The 18,125-nt window shown below is 34.1% G+C and overlaps 1 protein-coding gene across 1 annotated transcript; it reads right to left on the reverse strand.

Moving 5' to 3' along the window:
- Positions 1-1,771: 1,771 nt before the first annotated feature.
- On the reverse strand, positions 1,772-9,832 carry LOC149085190 (beta-1,3-galactosyltransferase 1-like). The gene is made up of 3 exons (XM_089233893.1): positions 9,812-9,832; positions 9,399-9,490; positions 1,772-2,904 (listed from the first exon to the last, which is right to left on the reverse strand). The coding sequence occupies exons 1-3, from the start codon at positions 9,830-9,832 to the stop codon at positions 1,794-1,796; spliced, it is 1,224 nt and encodes a 407-aa protein (XP_089090019.1). The 3' UTR covers positions 1,772-1,793.
- Positions 9,833-18,125: the final 8,293 nt, after the last annotated feature.

Raw genomic sequence — 18,125 nt, forward strand, 5'->3', positions numbered from 1 at the left:
AATCCAGTTCTATGAAATTTAAACGTTTGTTTTCATCACAAACATTCACAAAATCTTTTACATAACCAATGAAAAAGAAAACCAACAACAACAACACGGATAGAGAAGAGCTGAGCACATGATTTGAAATTTTCGTAGCACCTTTAATCCGCTTCCCGGTTAATAAGCGCCACGGATAATCGAGGTTCTACTGTATGAAGTTTCACAGGAGAGATGGGGGTACCCTTCCAGACAAAAGTTTCAGCTACAGCCCTACGGGGGGAGGGGGGGGGGAAGAAGACATTAGACTTTCAGAGATGCTTTGGCGGGACATGGTCTAAAAACTTTTTGAACTAAGCACTAGAAGCAACACCTTGGCATCACAATGGCCAAATGTCTTTTATCTTATATTTGTAGAAAATTGAAAGAAGAATTAACTTCTTATTTATTCAACAGAAACTCGCATGTATGCCTAGTACTTTTATTCAATTTCTTTTTCTCCCTCCTTTATATTCGTATGCATATGAATGTATCATTTATGCATTGGTATCATTTCGCAAATATTACAGAAACACATTTCTTAATGCCATTCTCCCAAAAGAAAGCGCTCATCTCTTATATTAAAACTTTTCTATTATTACTATTATTCTTTATATGTTTCTGGTATAAGAAAATCTGAAAAGAAAGGAAAGCAGAAATGACCCAAAGCTTAACCTTATGGGTTGAAAAAAAAATTATTTCCCCCTTTTATTTCTTTTATATCGAATTTTTTTTAATTTTCTTGCCCATGAGATTCTGCCATTTTCTTTTTCTTTATGTTAAAATCTTCACAACAACAGAATGGTTTTTTTTTTCTTTCATCATATTTCGTAGCAATTTTTGAGAAGCTCGGGCAGCGCATTTTCTTTTCCAGTTTCCCCCCCCCCCTTTCCTACCATTTTACATTGGAAAATTTCATTCAAAATATATTTGAAGCTCTGCGATCATCCTTTTCTTTTGGCTCGTTCTTTATATTTCACTTTATGCTCTTTTAACCGGTATTCGAAAACCAATTTCGGGCATTTTGAAATCAGATCCGTTTTTTATTTATTCTTTTCTCCATTTTTTTTTTCCTTTCAAAAAAAAAAAAACTTTTAAACTGCCCTTACCTTTCCAGAATAATGTATAAAAGGGAGGAAAAAATTATTTTATAAAAATCGTCAGGTAGGAGATTTCTTTCCACCACTTTTGATAAGATGCGCATATGAAGAGACTTGTGAATACCTCACACTCAGCAATCTTATATACTTTAAGTATATTTGATAGGTGAAGAATTTTGCAATTGTCTATTCAGTGTACGAACAGAAAGGAATGAAAAAATTGTACCATCACCACAAGTTCATGCTGCTTAGTTCCGATACTATTCCCATGCTGTTAACAGAAGTGTCATTGAAAATCTACGTGTTATTTATTGTATGGATCTCCACACTTGAATATTTTGAGCATCTTTTTTTTTCCACCCCGAAACTTATCTAAAAAATTTTAGCGTATGTTTTGAAATTTTAAATTTTTGTACTTGCTATTAAAAATATTAATCAAAATAAAAATTGTATTTTTAATTTTTGTTCACGCCAGTCATTTTTCAAAAAGATATACGTGAGAGAGAACGGCATTTAAATTTTTCATAAACGTGATTGGAATTTCTATTTCAGTGTGTAGGAAAAATATTGAAAATGTTGCTAGTGCGTAGAGAAGAAAATATGGTGTTGCATATTAAAAGTATGACTAAAAAAATTTTGTTTTCATATTTTTTATGCTTCAACAATATTTTGTGTTTATTTCACAGATTTTTTCTGTAGAAATACCGAAGTATTACAGTTAATGGATGCAGTATCTTGCAAAAACTGCCACATATCAATTTGCATACGAGGATCAACATGATGAACAGTGAACATTGTAGAATATATCTCACAATAATCAGTCGTTTTCTCACCACAACTAAATCCGTCGTAATTTCGAACTTTTATGTTCAAGTCTTTGGCACAATAACCTGTTATAAAAGCATCTTCAATCGGAATTAATTTTCTTTTTCTTGCCGCTTTGTATAGTATATCTGTAATATCTGCCGAAATTACGTAACCAGCTCCAGCTAAAAATGGTGGGTGATTATAGATTGATGTTAAATGTTCTTGCATTCGATGTTCACCACTTATTTTCAACGGCATACCAACGTGTTTCTTAATACATCCGCCAAGCCACTTTTTTTCATTACGCTTATTATTCAAAAATCGAGTAAGTAAAGGCACATTCACATAAATATCATCATCAGTTTTCATCATAAATTTACTCAAAAAACAATACGATGAAAACCATTTCAAGGCTGTGACTGATTTTAAAGTCAAGTTCTTATAGGAATCGATGAAATTCCCTTGAATGATATCTCGGTAACGCATACTTTCTTCTTTGATAGCTATCTGTTGACGGGTTGAATCTGTCTGACCCAAAACAAACAACAATGTGACATTTGATCGATGCAAAGATGAGGGTTTACCCCAGCTTTTCCTTATTGCCAAACGTCTATCGAAATTCAAGGGAGCAGAACATACAAAAATCACCAACAAGAAATTGTTCTCAAGGCAAAAATATGGCTCGTTTATTAAGAAAGTGAGAGGTTGGATTGGAAAATGTTGGATTTGTTGTTTGTTTTTTCTAGAATAGGTATGATAACGAGTAGTTCTCTTCCGTGATGAATGATTCGTTCTTCCCATCGGCAGCGCCTTGGGTCTGCCTGTCATTTTTTGTTTTCCAATCTCCGCTTGGATTCCTCCGTTACTGGAATGTACACTCTCAGTCAAACAGTACATCAGAAAAGCAGCCAAAGCCATTGAAACTATCACCTTTACTCTTCTTTTCTTCCAATAGCCTCCAGAAGCTTTCGTATGAAAACTACGGAAGAAAAAAATAAGAAAAAAGATAAATCTTAAAATAAATGGACTGGAAAAATCAAATGTTACTTTACTCCAGCTGTCTGAAACTGTGAGCACATGTGAGCTATTTCTTTCGAACGTTTTCTTCGACTAGAAACAGGTAGTACAAGAACCATAGTATTAAAGTCAAAATTTATTTTTTTGCAAGCACCCAGTTTCCCAAAAAAGTCTTGATTTCACTACAAAGTCTGTGTATAGATCGTCTAAAAAACAGAACAATAATTTCTTCTTAACATAAAAGTTTTCCAGACTTTTGAAATCGATAACATTTGAAAAATACAGGACTTCTACACTCGTTTTTGTGGCTAATTCCTTAAGCCTTAAAGGAAACTTCCATGTACAAAACATATTCTAAATGGTCGTATTAGCCAAATCTAGTAAATCAAACTTCATACACACGCATTGGCGTGTTAAACAAAACAAAATCCACGATTTTGCAACCAAAAACACCCGACTTATAAAACGCGGCATTTTATGAATTTTAGGAATGTGATCCTTACGAAAAAATAAATTATTCCATTCAAAATTTCAGGGGCCATATAAAAATTTATATCTAATAACCAATTTGATTTTTTTCAACTCTCATTAAGGACAAACATCAGAAGTTTTAGGGTGCTCCTGATGAATAAAATGGAATTAAATTAGTCAAAGTCTTGAGAAATATTTTGTGAATGACTCCAATTTTTCATCTAAAGGGATGTTTAAACTATTATTGTTATTACTCGAATCAAAAATTACGGATTTTTTTACGTCAGTGCATAAAATGTTTTTTACAAATTATGACTTATAGGGCAGTATAAGAATACAGATTTATTTAAAAATATTTACTGAAACGGCATCGAGGATGGCGTTTGAAAATATTTTGTAATAATTTTTTTAATACTAACGATTAACGAATTAGCTACTAGATAACGATAAGCGTGAATACTCTGTATTGCCATGTGTATTTTTGGGCCCCATGCGTTAAAACAGTTCTTATTGCATGTGACTTCATTGTGTTTTCTTTTCATTCATATTGTTCATTGAGTGTGACTTTTCTTTATCTATTCCCACCGCCAAAGAAAGCTCTCAAATGAAAGTGATCCGGTGATGTAGATGACGTTGATGAAAGTTCACTGAGAGCTTTGAACAATACTTCAGGCCAAGAGTTTCAGTTCATTCGAAGATGTGCATTGAGAATAGAGAGTGTACTTTTAAGGATACTAAAACATGCATGATTTTAAAGTTCAATGAAATTTCTTAAAAATATTCCAGGTAACGTTTGGGTGCAAACTTGTGATCAAACTAGACGCTTCAAGTTTGTATCTTGAATGATTAATATTCGAAATTTTTTTTTCATTCATTCGTTCAGTTTATTTATTTCTCTATGTTCCTCTACTTTTGAAATATTTCCTTATTTGAAACTTTAAACGAGGTTTTGAGGTATATTTTTTCCAGCAGTCAGCGCTAAGCTGCTACGATATATTACGTGGATTAAAGCTTTAAACAAATATGTGCTTTAAGTAAATGTTTTGCTCCGTTCAGTCATTTTTCTCTCGTTCGAGTGTGGTAACAAAATCGAAAAAAAATTCATTCTGTGTACAAGCACTCCATCAAAACAGTAAAAATATTTATTTAAAAATGTTTTTGGATCCTGAAAATTCGTGAAAAATACCTTGTGGTATTGATTTTTTTTATATTATTACTATTCTCTAAACAACGGCATGTTGAGGAGAAACGTAAGAAAGTAGACAACTGCAAAAGAAACCTACCTCTGTTGAAAAGAGGTTTGATTTTTCTTATTTCTGAGTAAAACAGATCAGAAAAAGAGAAGTTTCTATTGAACCAGAGGATGGAGAAAAGGGTGTACGAATCCCCCGAATCTCATGAAAATCGCATTTGGAAAGTTGAAACACCCTTTTGTGAACTCTATTATTTACAACAAACGCTGTAGACTCGTGACTTCCAGCAATTTCCTTTGTTGAAGACAAAAGAGGGAATAAAAAACATTCAAAGAAGTTTAGAACAAAGGAGGGTTTTCATAAACAAACTCCTTCTGATTTCATTCGTCTTAGAAAGAAATTTGTTTTTCGGAAACATTATGGAATTAAACCTGAATGCACTAAAGACCATTCAACCTCAGAATGTTCAAAAAAAAATTATATTTCTCAAAATTATGTACCAGATATAATACTTTCATTCTTTTGATATCTATTGATACATTTTGTGTGTCTAGAAATGCATTGTAATAGCCAAACTTTGGATGTTATTTTATCAATAAATATATTTTAAAAATTGATTAATACGTAATCTACACCAATGTGTTGAAAATAATTATTGTTATCAGACATGCCCCTGAATGTACTGTACCAAAGGATGTTCCGAAGTTCTCAATTCGAAACAAACTCAGTTCATGTAAAATGAATATGTCATCTCAAAAATGAAATTTACCTGATAATATGATAGCTAAATTTTATAAATACTGCACATATACACGATGTCCAGCCTAAAGGTATCCAGAAGTAATAGTTTGGATACCTTTAGGCTATGTGTGGTACCAATATACCTTAAGCATGTGTGCACATGCGTAGTTATGAAAGTGTGTCGTCAATAGAGCTCCAAGTTATCCACCAAGGTTTCACCTGCACACCTGTCAGCAGCTGCATCGAGACGCTTTTTACAGCAGTCGCACGCCAACTACTACTTTACCGCTCACCAATTCGGATCATATTGCCATACAGCAATTTACTACCGATCGAGTTAGGTCGTCATCTATCGGTGATCACCTCAGATTCGGTAGAGAAACAACTTATTATGTTCTTTAAGAAGTTATGTATGTTCTTCCCTGAGATCGAACCTGCAGACCTGACGGTAGCCTTCATTGTGGTAGAGGAGCATCTTACCACTATACCACTCGGGTGTTAGTTGCACGCTGATTGCCAGTTAGCATTTCAATGCCACAACGTAAGGTTCAGTGCGTGCTTTGCTACCCACTCAGAGGTGCCTGTTAAACACCAAGTACGAATTGAGTGGAATGTGCCTCCCACATCTGTATCAACAGCATATTTCAGCGGCAATTAATATGATAATACTTCAAATGCTACCAAACACTTGGGAAGAAATCAAACACCGTTTCGACTATCTGCAGAGCTACGATAATGGTGTTCACATTTACTTTTATTAACTTCCAAATAAACTTCACGAGTTGTGTGCTCTCTTCAATGCAACTAAATTTCATAATTAATCGTGAGTGATTCTACCAATATAAGCCATTATTTTTGCTTTAGCCCGGATACCTTGTATTTAATTGTGTATGACGTTTTATCAGCATTTGACACAAACCTTTTCATCACTTTTCTCTTTATATTCTTTTGTTTTTTGTTTACACTGTCTCAAGGATCAGTGCAATACTGTAATCACTGAGATATTTGAAGGAAGAATTTCTACTAACTTTATAAGTTTGAGTGTCAGTCGAAGACATCAAAGAACGGCCCAAGTATATTGCTTTTATGAGGCGAAAAAACAAACCAAGGAATTCGGTGTTGTAACGAAGATTGCATCGAATATTTTTATACAAGATATTTCTACTGTTCAGTCCTAAGAACTATGGTATGGCAAAAACTAATATGAATCACTTCACTTCTATCACGATTATTAAATGTGAATTCTTGGGTATATAGTTTTGAGACGTCACTTTTTGATTTTCAGTCTGTTGTTAGAACTATACTTATTTCATTATAATGTGATCATGAAAAACATTTTTTCTCTTCTATTGATTATTACGGTGATTAAGAAAGAGATTCATTGCACAATTGACATTATAATTGTTTAGTTTGTATCCATTGTACAGGGTTAGAGAGAAGTAAGTTTCCCATTTCAAAGAGCTGTGGAGTGCGTTCTACTGCTACAAATGAAACGAAATTTTTACTAAAGATAATTCAAATGAAGCGCTTGTCATTTATTAAATAAAAAACAACACAAAAAAAATCCACATGTAGCACTGAAACTGCTTAATATACAATTGAACAAGAGACGTTAGTAGACCCAAGTAGTCAAGCCAAGTAGTCAGGGTAGCCAAGTACTGTACTTAGTGACATCTACATGCACTATTTTGAAACAAAACTCTTCTGTGAAATTTGTTTCCCTTTTTACGTCAGATAGGGTCCACTAACGTCGCTCGTTCAATTGTATTATCTAACCCAAGAGGTAATTCATTTCTACTGCTTAACGTGTCCATCATTTTGAACAATGTACTCCAATCGCACAGGATAGCATTTGGCGCCATATTTCGGCAGACTCACCAAATTCAGCGGTATGGTTTTGCGATTAGAGCGCATTGTTGAAAATAGAGGGGGACTCATTGAGCACTTTTAGTACTACATATTAAATATTTATATGTGTAAGCATATTCAATATTTATGTGTTTTCCAGCGCCACCTATCGACAGATTTTTCTACTTTTTTTTTATTTAATAAATAATGAGCGCATCGTTTGAATTATCTGAAGTATAAATTTTGTCTCATTTGAAGCAGTAGAACGCACACCAGAGCTTCCTAAAGTGGAGAACTTATTTCTCGCTGACCCTTCATATAGAAACATAGACAGAGTTTGCAGAAGTTTTCAGAAGCCGTAAAAAATCATATTTGCCATACCGGATATGCTGCTGAAGTGTAAAAAGATGATGATTATCACTTAGTTGATGGACAAAAAGATTGTCCAAAAATGTAGTTTTTCTGCTTCTGATGAATTTGATACTGTTGAGAAAAACTTCCAAACTTCTCAAGCAAAAATAACAATTTTCCATGAAAAAGAAAACAGTTGGATATAAGGTATGGAAGACGAAGAAAGCATCAAGAATGAGCAAGCAAAAAACATGCTACCAGAGACATATTGAACGTGCTAAAGATCATGCAAATTTTTTTAAGGCGATTGAAAATAACCACGTCAAAATAAAATTGCAAACTTAGCGGAAAAATACAACCAAATTGAATGTTAGTGGCTTTGAAACTAAAACTTTTTTTTGTCCAGCATGAAAAAAAATGTTTCTCCAAATACAGTGGAACCGTGAAACAAGATACTCGATATAACGATATCATTGCCTCTACATCGATAGTTTTTTTAATATTCTTTAGAATTGCCTATAATGTTAAACACTTCTTGATACAACTATATATCCTCTACTACGATGAATCCCTCTATTACGATAGTTTTGAAGACAATTTAAAACCGCTACAACGATTTTTATATTTCACTCAAAATCGTCTTGAATATAGTTCTAGCTTCGTCACTTGTTTTCATTCTTTCAAGAGTGTCTATAGCATCGGTATTTCACACCACATAACCGAAAATGTTGATAAAGCAGTTGGTATTGCAATTTTCTCTGTAAAAAACAAAAGTTCAACATGGTAAATTTCTTTACAGGGACAATGCATCTGAATGAATTTTATTAATCAACTAATTAATTACAGTTTTTCTTGACGAACAAATACTTTAAATCGCTTTTTCTCATGGAACTAACAACACATATTTAAAAAAGATGCCAACAACAGCATAAATTTGGTGGCACCTGATGACAATTTTGCCTCTCGATACAACGATAATGCCTCTACAACGATATTTTTTCTAGGCCCGCAGAATATCGTTATATCGAGGTTGCACTGTATTTCCATGAATATATTTTAATGGTCCAATGATTTTTTTCTTTACAATTGGAGCACAATGTCGCTACACTGCTATATAAATTTCTCTTTTTATTTACCAAGTTGAAATAATCTATTTATGCATAGTTTATGATAGCACATGACTATAGTTTTCGAGTACATTCAGGTAATATGAATACCATTTTTATTTTTCCGATTATTCCAATTTGAAACATGGTAGAAACATGAAACCTGCATTTTTATAAAAGTTGGATTCTTGTCTTTGCATTGACAAGTGTGTATCATATTTAAAAATAAATATTACGTCAAAGAAAAAAAGCGATTTAAAATAATCATGTTCATCTTATAATATGGAATAGGGTCGTTCAAAATGAAGAAAACTAATTCGAATTGATCAGAAACAATATTTAATGGGTCTATGACAATGAAAAATAAAAATTTCATCATATGTTTCTTGTAGTTGATGATGCGGTGGTGTCATAGAGTATGTTTACAAAAGTCAGAAATGCAATATTCCTAATCTGCCCCAAAACAATCAAGGTGGGCCCACAGAGAACAGGACACACATTATTTCTAGGCTTTTCCTCTTTTATCTTGCTAAATTTTCTATTTTGAAGAGATATTCTAGCCCAACTCAAATAACATTATAGTATTCCATATTATTCGACTCGCCATCTCTGAAAATATAGAGTTCCATCTAACCGGAGAGAATCGCAACCTAAAAATTAGCACAGCACAAGGAAATAAAACACTTGTGATATACACTGTGCTTAGTTTCAGATTAATAGGCACGTTTCCTGTAATTAATACTCACCTTTGTAAACTTGCCTGAGTAAATTTCAGGAAGTAGAAAAGCAAAGGTTCTCCTATAGCAGCTGCGATGATGCTGAGCGACACTGACTGACTCTATAGAAAAAATTATGGGGATATTTTCAAGTACTTTATCACTGTTTCATTTGGCGACCATACCTGAAAGCGGAGAAAACCCGGTATTTCATATTACCCGACTATTCCATAATATCCGAATCTACTATATAGCGTCAATTCTAACCTCGGTTAAAAAATTCGCAATTTTTAGGGAAATTTGACTGATCTAATGTTACCATATCTAGTTTAAAATAAATTGATAGAACTAAACGCGTGGAAACCTCATAAAACATTGATGGCAATAGAGAAAAGACTTGTTTCCCGTTTACTATAATACTTGACTCTTCAATTGGCTCTCACTAGGATGTGCCTCGTGCTCATCATCTAGCAACAATTACTCAACGTTGCCAAGTGTGTGCAAGAGCTATGCCAACAGATGGAAAATAATTAACCACCTTTACTTGTTAGTCGAATGTGGCAATTAATTCCTTCCGTCTCTCTTTCTTATTTTCTTTCCAATTTCCTGTTGCTTCTTTTGCTTCTGAAAGCACTTAATTTCTCTATAAATTTATTTTATTATTGTTGTTTTTTTTATTTTAGCACTTTTCTCGTGCAAAAAGAAAGTAGCTAGATTTTTTTTTAATGTATTTTATTTTTTATTTTATTTAAATAGCTTTGTTGGGAATAATCATTGCCAGTATGTGTAAAGATTTCACTGTAATTCCTTCTTGTGAAAGAGAAATTTACTCAAAGAAATTGAAAATTTTAAGAATAAAAATTGCTCATTCATTATTTCAAGAGAATAGTTTACTCAGCCCACTGAGCTTAGTTGAGCTCTGTATTCTAATACTGCTAGTATGTAGTGCGTTAGAGCGAACGTGGGCTTCCTGGCCGTTCCGGTACGTTCATGCTTTTTACATTCATATATTTTCAATGCAATCAGTTTTGAAATTGTTTTCATTCATACTGCTTATAAAACCAACCATTTTTTTTTTCTCTAAGAAAACGTAATTTCAGCACAGAAAGTGATTAAAAGACAAAAAACGGGACAAAAACTAATTAAACTAAATTTCTGATTTGATTGAATAAAATACTTTTTCTTATATAAAATTTAAAACACTTTCTTGAAGTTTTTTTTAATTCCATTTGACATCAAATTGAGAAAAAATATATGGTTATTACTAAATAATGTGTGCAAACACGTACATAACATATACGCAGGTATAGAGATTAGACATATAAAGCAGGAGGATAATGATGTTTAAAAGGTCGTTTAAACATCATTGTTTAACGTGTGGTGTTTCTTGCTCTCGTGTTTATTCGTGTGTACAGTGAAACTCGGTTATAACGACACCTCAAATAAAGCATCAATAAAACTAGGGGTGCGAGCTGATTCCTACACAGCATGATATTAATGAACATCGCTTATAACGTCGATGAAAATGCAACGACCTCGGATACAACGACATATTTTTTCGTTGCTTTTGCTTCAGTGTTATGGTGTTTTCCCAAGAAATTCCTGAAATTAGAACTTATCGCATGGAAGAAATGTTTGTTTGTTGTTGGTACCTAACGTTAGAAAAAAAAATTTATTACATATTTTAGACACTCACTTGCTCATTAACACACACATATACGAGACATTCCCACGTTATCCCGTAATTTTGCCCTCCCAGTCACTTTTTTTCCATAAAAAAATGTCCCGTTTTTCCAAAAAAACCCTGTTTCAATTCATAATCTTTAGTAGAATCGGGGATGAAGATAATTTGCATAATGTACAATGTTTTTAATGAACATGCCTATAAATATTCATCTCATATATTTGTATGTTCAGTTTTTTCGGTGAAATATATTCTAAGTCACTGCAGACTTGTTGTAGCACTGCATTTCTCGCAAAGGGCTATTTAGACAATATTTTGCAATTTTTGTCGTCAACTGTCGTCTACATTTTTTTTCAAGAAATATCGCGATGCTCCGTATTCATTACCCCGAATTTCCATACATTTATGGATCAAATTTCATCACCCTAATCATAGTAAAAACAACAACTTCATGCACAGCATTTGATTACATATTTAATCGAAAACAAATCTTGAAAACGTCAACATCGGTTATAACGACAAAATTTTGCGGAATCTTTTTAGTCATTATAACCGAGTTTCACTGCATTTTACCATTATCTCGAGGCTTATTAACGCCTTCAGAGATTATTCTACGATAGACTCAATGCAATCTCCATGAAATAAGCCAGGTCTACCGCAATGTATTTTGGAAAGAAAACAATGTATATTGTAAGCAATTAATTTTGAGATCGTTGCCCAATCGGAGCTTCGCGGCACTTCGAAGGGGTGGATACCAATAAAGTCCTCGAGATCCGGCTGGAGTTCCGAGGGGTATTAGGAATTCTAATCTCGTTCACACTAGAGTGTCGCGAACGCAAAGCTTGCTGAAATTTCTTATATACAAGGGGCGTAGGTAACAGGGCGTTTGGCGTTTTGCTATTGGTCCCAGAGGTGCGCTTCCAATAATAAAAAATATGCAAATAACATGTAGTACTCGGATGTCATTCATATTTCAAGGGGTTGTATAGTTTTTAAAATAAAAAAAATTAACTTTTTATACAGTCCCTGTGTGCCCGAAAGCCCAATTAGAAAGTTGTTGCCCTGTCTCTCTTGATGCCAACGAAATAAATTCCTCGTGTCTAAGTGCAATATTCCCTGAGAAATTCGAAAAACTGAGGTAAGTTGGGAAAAAGCAGCATTAAGTGCGGTTTATGCGCATTGAAAACCAATTTTTAACTGACGATGCATTTGCACAACGTTTTGTTTAAATTTTTTTCAATTTATTTTTATCGAAAATTTTGTATGAAATTAACATTTTTTGGAAATTAAAAGGTTCAATGACTGCCATGGTATTTTTAAAATTTGTTTACAAAGAAATTTAACTTTTTTATGCCTTCTTCTCAAAAATAAAATTTTTGGAAATTTTATCTTCATTTTCGATCTGGAATTTTTTTTTTTTGCATGATCACGAAAAGAAATAATTTTTTTTTTAAATAGAAAAAACTTTTTTTTTCTTGAATTATTTTGTCACATAATCCACGAGGTTTTCCAATATCATAATCACTTATTATTTAAATTAAATCAAGTTAGTTAATTTATATTAGTTAGAAAGTTTATTAATTGTAAATTTACATTACTTACAAAGAAAAACATGCTAAATCAATAGTCATTTTTTTAAACTTCTCAAATATGTTATTTAAGTACCAGTTATCATATATAAAAACATTGTGCAATTTGGTCATGAATTTGAAGAGCGGTCAAAAATGCGCAATTTTTCCTAACTTTCCTCCGTTGTTCGCGAATTCGAATATCTCAGTAAATATTGCACTTGGAAACGAGGATTTTTTTTCATCAGGAGAGACAGGGCAACAACTTTTTAATTGGGTTCTAGAGCACAGGATGTCCGTATAAAAAATTCACAGTATTATTTTAATAACTATACAACCCCTTGTAACATAAAAGGCATATCTGAGTACTACACGTTATTTGGATACTTTTTCTAATTGGAAGTATGCTTCTAGGATCAATGATTCGCCAGTATAATACCATAAGCCCTATTACTTATGCACCTTGTATATTTTCAATGCTATATGCATACATATTTTACATGCAATATTGAATGATTTTTTACTCTTACTATCTTGAATATTACTCATCTGAATGATTTTACTTCAAATCATTATTCCTATGATTTTACTTTTATTTATCAACCCGATAAATGATTTTCCCTTATTTCTCAAAATAATTTTTCTTCACTCTGTTATCGTGATACTTTACCGAAAATCACAAAATTATTTTATCCAAGAGTTTCATGAAATGACTATAAATAATTTTTCTATTACGCTATGTTAGAATCAGTAACCATAACCACCCTTAGTGCTTTGAGAAAAGTAGTGCGGGAAAGTGCACCGTGCCCTTCGCTTTCAGGCAGTGCCGTCTTAAAGCATGGGCACGGCCCGAGGTCCTCAAGAGAAGAGGGGCCTCACAAAAATGAGATCTGGTGGAAATTTTCAAGAATTTGCCTGGTAGGGCCTTAGAAAAATCACTTGGCCTGGGGCCCATAATGTTCTTAAACGTCCGTGTTTCCAGGGGGACCCGTACTCACTGCAATAAAAAAAATGTTACATAATATACCGTAATAAAGTCGCTTATATAACTTTAAAAATTAATAATTTAAAACCGTACCACATTCAAAAACTCATTTTATGACGTTCTGACTTCGAGGCACATTATAATAAATTTTATTTATTTATTTTTTTAATTTCTTGGTTCTTCAATTCTTTTGATTGTTTTAAAAAAAAACAACCTTTTGCTCCAGGATATTGCGTAATGTTTAGTGAGTAATATAAATTCTTAAAGAAAATTCAAAAGGTCAGATGAACGTACAAAATTTAGTTTCACTCGAGTGTTAGTATTTTTCTATTTTTTGAATGGAAATTACGTTCATCTTATACGAAGATGTAGATTTCTACGATACATTTTTTCCTCCTTTCATTTTTCTACATGCAGATTATATACCCTAGTGTTTTATTTACCTGACATTGTTGTGTGCAATTAATTTTTTAAACGGTAAATTTAGGTATCTGAGCTTCAAATATGAAAATATTTACAAATATTTTAAGACATTAACTAGAATTATTCGTACAGCAAAGGGCCTAGCATCAGACAAGGGCAGCCTTGTCTATAAGTAGTTCTCAATAGGGATCATATGACCCCCCCCCCCAAGGATTATATAGCCATATGATCCTTCCCCCCCCCCCACTCCTAGAATTATTCTAAACGGACCACGGGAGAATATCCAGTGGAAGGGGAGCAATGATATGTGTGGCTGAGGGAACCACAAAGATGTGATTGAATAAAACTTTCAGGGGAAATATGGTAGGCAAAAAGTGTGACGCTGTTCAAAGTCGTATTTACAGGCGTATTTACGGTTTTGCCGCCTGTGGGCTATACAAAATTTTGCTGCTCTTCTCCCACTTAAGTCTAATTTTATTGACTCAAATTTGCAACCCTTTGCCATACCCCTCTTGGCCCCACCCCTACAAATACACCTATGTCTTTAGGTCACTCTCATACTCTCACACTGTTTTAGTCACTTACATGCTTGCACACGTTTTAGGTCACTCTTTTGGTCGCTCATTGATCTGGTCCCTTACTCTGTGGGGCAACTCTCATGATCGTAAACAGCTTGAGTCACTAAGTGACTATTTTGGTCTCTCACTGACATAGTACCTTACTCTCAAGGTCACTCTTTTGGTCACTTACTGACGTGTACCTCACTCTCTAGGTCACTCTTTCGGTTATTCACATGCTCACACATGCTTTTGGACACTCTTTTGGTCGCTTACTGACGTGTACCTCGCGCTCTAGATGATTCTTTTGGTCATTCACATGATCACACACTCTTTTGGTCATTCACATGATCACACACTCTTTTGGTCATTCACATGCTCACACACTCTTTTGGTCATTCACATGCTCACACACTCTTTTGGTCATTCACATGCTCACACACTCTTTTGGTCATTCACATGCTCACACACTCTTTTGGTCATTCACATGCTCACACACTCTTTTGGTCATTCACATGCTCACACACTCTTTTGGTCATTCACATGCTCACACACTCTTTTGGTCATTCACATGCTCACACACTCTTTTGGTCATTCACATGCTCACACACTCTTTTGGTCATTCACATGCTCACACACTCTTTTGGTCATTCACATGCTCACACACTCTTTTGATCGATCACTCATTGACGTGGCCCTCGATCTCCAGATCACTCTCACGCTCAGACACTCTCTAGTTCACTCTTTTGGTCAGTCACTGACCTCGTTCCTCGCTCTTTAGGTCACTTTTGGTCACTAACATGCTTGCATACTTTTTTGTTCACTCACATGCTTGCAAACCTCGTAGTTCATTCATTTGATCATTCACTGACCTAAGTGTCACACTCTCTAGCCAGAGGCAGACTTATGATTTTTCTGCTTGTGGGCTATAAAACTTTCTACCATGCTTCTCCCATACTAATAATTTTCTTTACCACTCATTCCTGAAATTTGCCGCCCCTCCGAACTTGCCGCTTTGAGCTATAGCCTGCTATGCCCCCTGTAAATACGCATCTGGCTCCAACATAACTGCCCGCAGAATCAGGGTCATTTTACCACATGGGCTTGGGAACTCATGCCCATATAAATCCCAATCATCATATTTTGACTAATATGATGATTGGGATGATTATTAACCTATTTTTGACTGACATTGCATTTGCGCAACGCTTTGTTTAAATTTTTTTTTTTCCAATTGATTTTCATACAAATTTTTGCACGAAATTTACATTTTTGGAAATTAAGAGATCTAATGAGTGCCATAGTATTTTTTTTTAATTTATTTACAATGAAATTTAATTTTTTTATGGTTTTCCAAAAATGTAATTTTAGGAAATTTTATCCTGATTTTTACATTTTTTTCCATAACCATGAACAAAAGCATATAGTCTTTTCCGGGCACCCGTGATGTTGAGACGGTCCTGCATGGAGCCCCCCCCCCTCCTCCCTCAAGGGATGCTCATTGAAATCCCGCCTAGGGTTCTGGAGGTTATTCATAAAATTTTTGTCCAGCGAAGAATCAGATCGATAAGTATAAAATGTGTGTCACTCCTGGATAATGTGGGGGCCTGAATAGACAGGGGGTCGCGAGAAAAATATATTTTCCGAAGGAGCGCCATGGTTAAGAAACACTGGTCTGAGGATTTTCTTTCCATGACATCTGAAGGTTTTTTGTGATGTGTTAATGCAATCATAGATGGCAGCACTAATTGTGTTCAACCAATTTATATATATGTGTCAGTTTTCTTGTAAAAAAAATATATTTTACATATAAAAAACTTTCAGAATAAATTTTTTACGAGAGCGAAACAATTCCAAGTAAATATACTGCTTTGTTTTCGTTGAAAATTTAATTCCATCTTTCGAAAAAAAAATTTATTTGAAAAATTTTGAAAAAAAAAATATTGAATTTTTTTTTTTTTTTTTGGAAAAACTTAATCTTTGAGACTATTTTTCGAAAATAGAAACTCGAAAATTTTCTCTATTAAATTGTTTGATATTCGCATTACTATTTTTAAAGGAAAGATTTTTCTCGTGGATGTAATAAGAAAAGCAAGTTTAGGGCTATATTACTGAATATGAATGATTTTTAGAAACATATACACATGGCCCCCCCACATTCCGGAGCAGAACCCTTATGCTGGGATCTTCGGCGGGCACCCAAGCCAGACTCTTCACGGGCCCTTCTAGGGAATTTATAATATGTTAAAATTTTCTCGGTTCCCGGGACTGGAGCCTTTGTTAGCCTGGGCGCCCTGTATTATTAGGGGCGTACAATGACTTCTCGGGGCCCTGGGGCAGACTTTTTCTAGGGGGCTCCTGGAAAGGGTTATGCTCAGAAAAGGAGGGGTTGACCCTTTCTTTTTTTTCATTAATTCGTTTTGGAATCGAGTCTCTTTTGCATATTGTTTCGATCAAGAAACTCAAAATTTCCAACTAATAAGCAAAATAATTGTACTTTTTCTTTTGTGGGGGCCACAATTTGCCTGGGGGTCTCTAGGGATCGCTCCAATAGCTCCCGAGTAGTTACGGACCTACTAACCCTTGTGGGGTGCCATGCATATGAACGTTTAATATAACCTGAGATGTCAAAAATGAAGTATTGATGACAGTGCTGTGTCTTCAATTGAAACTCCTAAAGTATTCATAAATTCAATCTAAAATATTTGATGTATAAACGATCTCCGTTTCTTCAACTATTCAATGGATATTGAAACCACTTCGTGAGTCAATATTTATATAAATATATCGATGTGGTTTATGTGGTTTAATGTAGCATTTCTCATGAATTTTAAATTTTCGATTTATTTCACGTTTTAGAGTTTTCCGTAAATAAATAAATGTTCAAATTTGTAAAAAAAAACTATCATGTTAGATCAGATTGGAAATACAATATTTATGAATGATTTAGTTTTGTTCAAAAAAAAAGGAGCAAATACTGAATATATTTAGAATGAACCTAAGAAATTCGCAAAAGGAAATCTTAGAAGAAACAGTGTTTCACATAAAATTTGGGAGAGTGTTTGTTTTTGTTTTTTTTTCTGTGATTCCAAAGCTGCCCAAAGGACATTTCGGACCGAGAAAAACACTTTGATCTCGAAATAGAAAAACAGCATCCTGAGCAAAAAAATAAAAAATGGGGGAAAGAAGTTTCTCTGTCGTACTTCGGTCCAAGATATTGCTAATGTTATGGAAACTGGGATATATGATGGATGTAGGGAATGATTTATTATTTGGACTTTGAAAAATGGTGAGCCATAAAATACAGATCATCTTCCGTTTTCTAACATGTTTCGCAGCAGCTTGCGCCCAGTGATTTATGGCGGAAGTTTTCAAACCACAATCCGAAGAGTTTTCAGTAAACGTCCTATTTTTCGTTGCTTTCAAATACGAATGTTTGCTTTTTTAAATATGCTATGCAGATGGAGCTTTCACTGCTAAAAACTGCCTTCAGTTATTCTTCAATTCGATACGTACACAATCGTCAACAATCCGTAGAGG

This window comes from Pholcus phalangioides, unplaced genomic scaffold, assembly GCF_987345545.1.
Source record: "Pholcus phalangioides strain wild (caught in Gottingen) unplaced genomic scaffold, Ppha-v1.0 ptg000007l_1, whole genome shotgun sequence".
Taxonomy (NCBI): Eukaryota; Metazoa; Arthropoda; class Arachnida; order Araneae; family Pholcidae; genus Pholcus; species Pholcus phalangioides.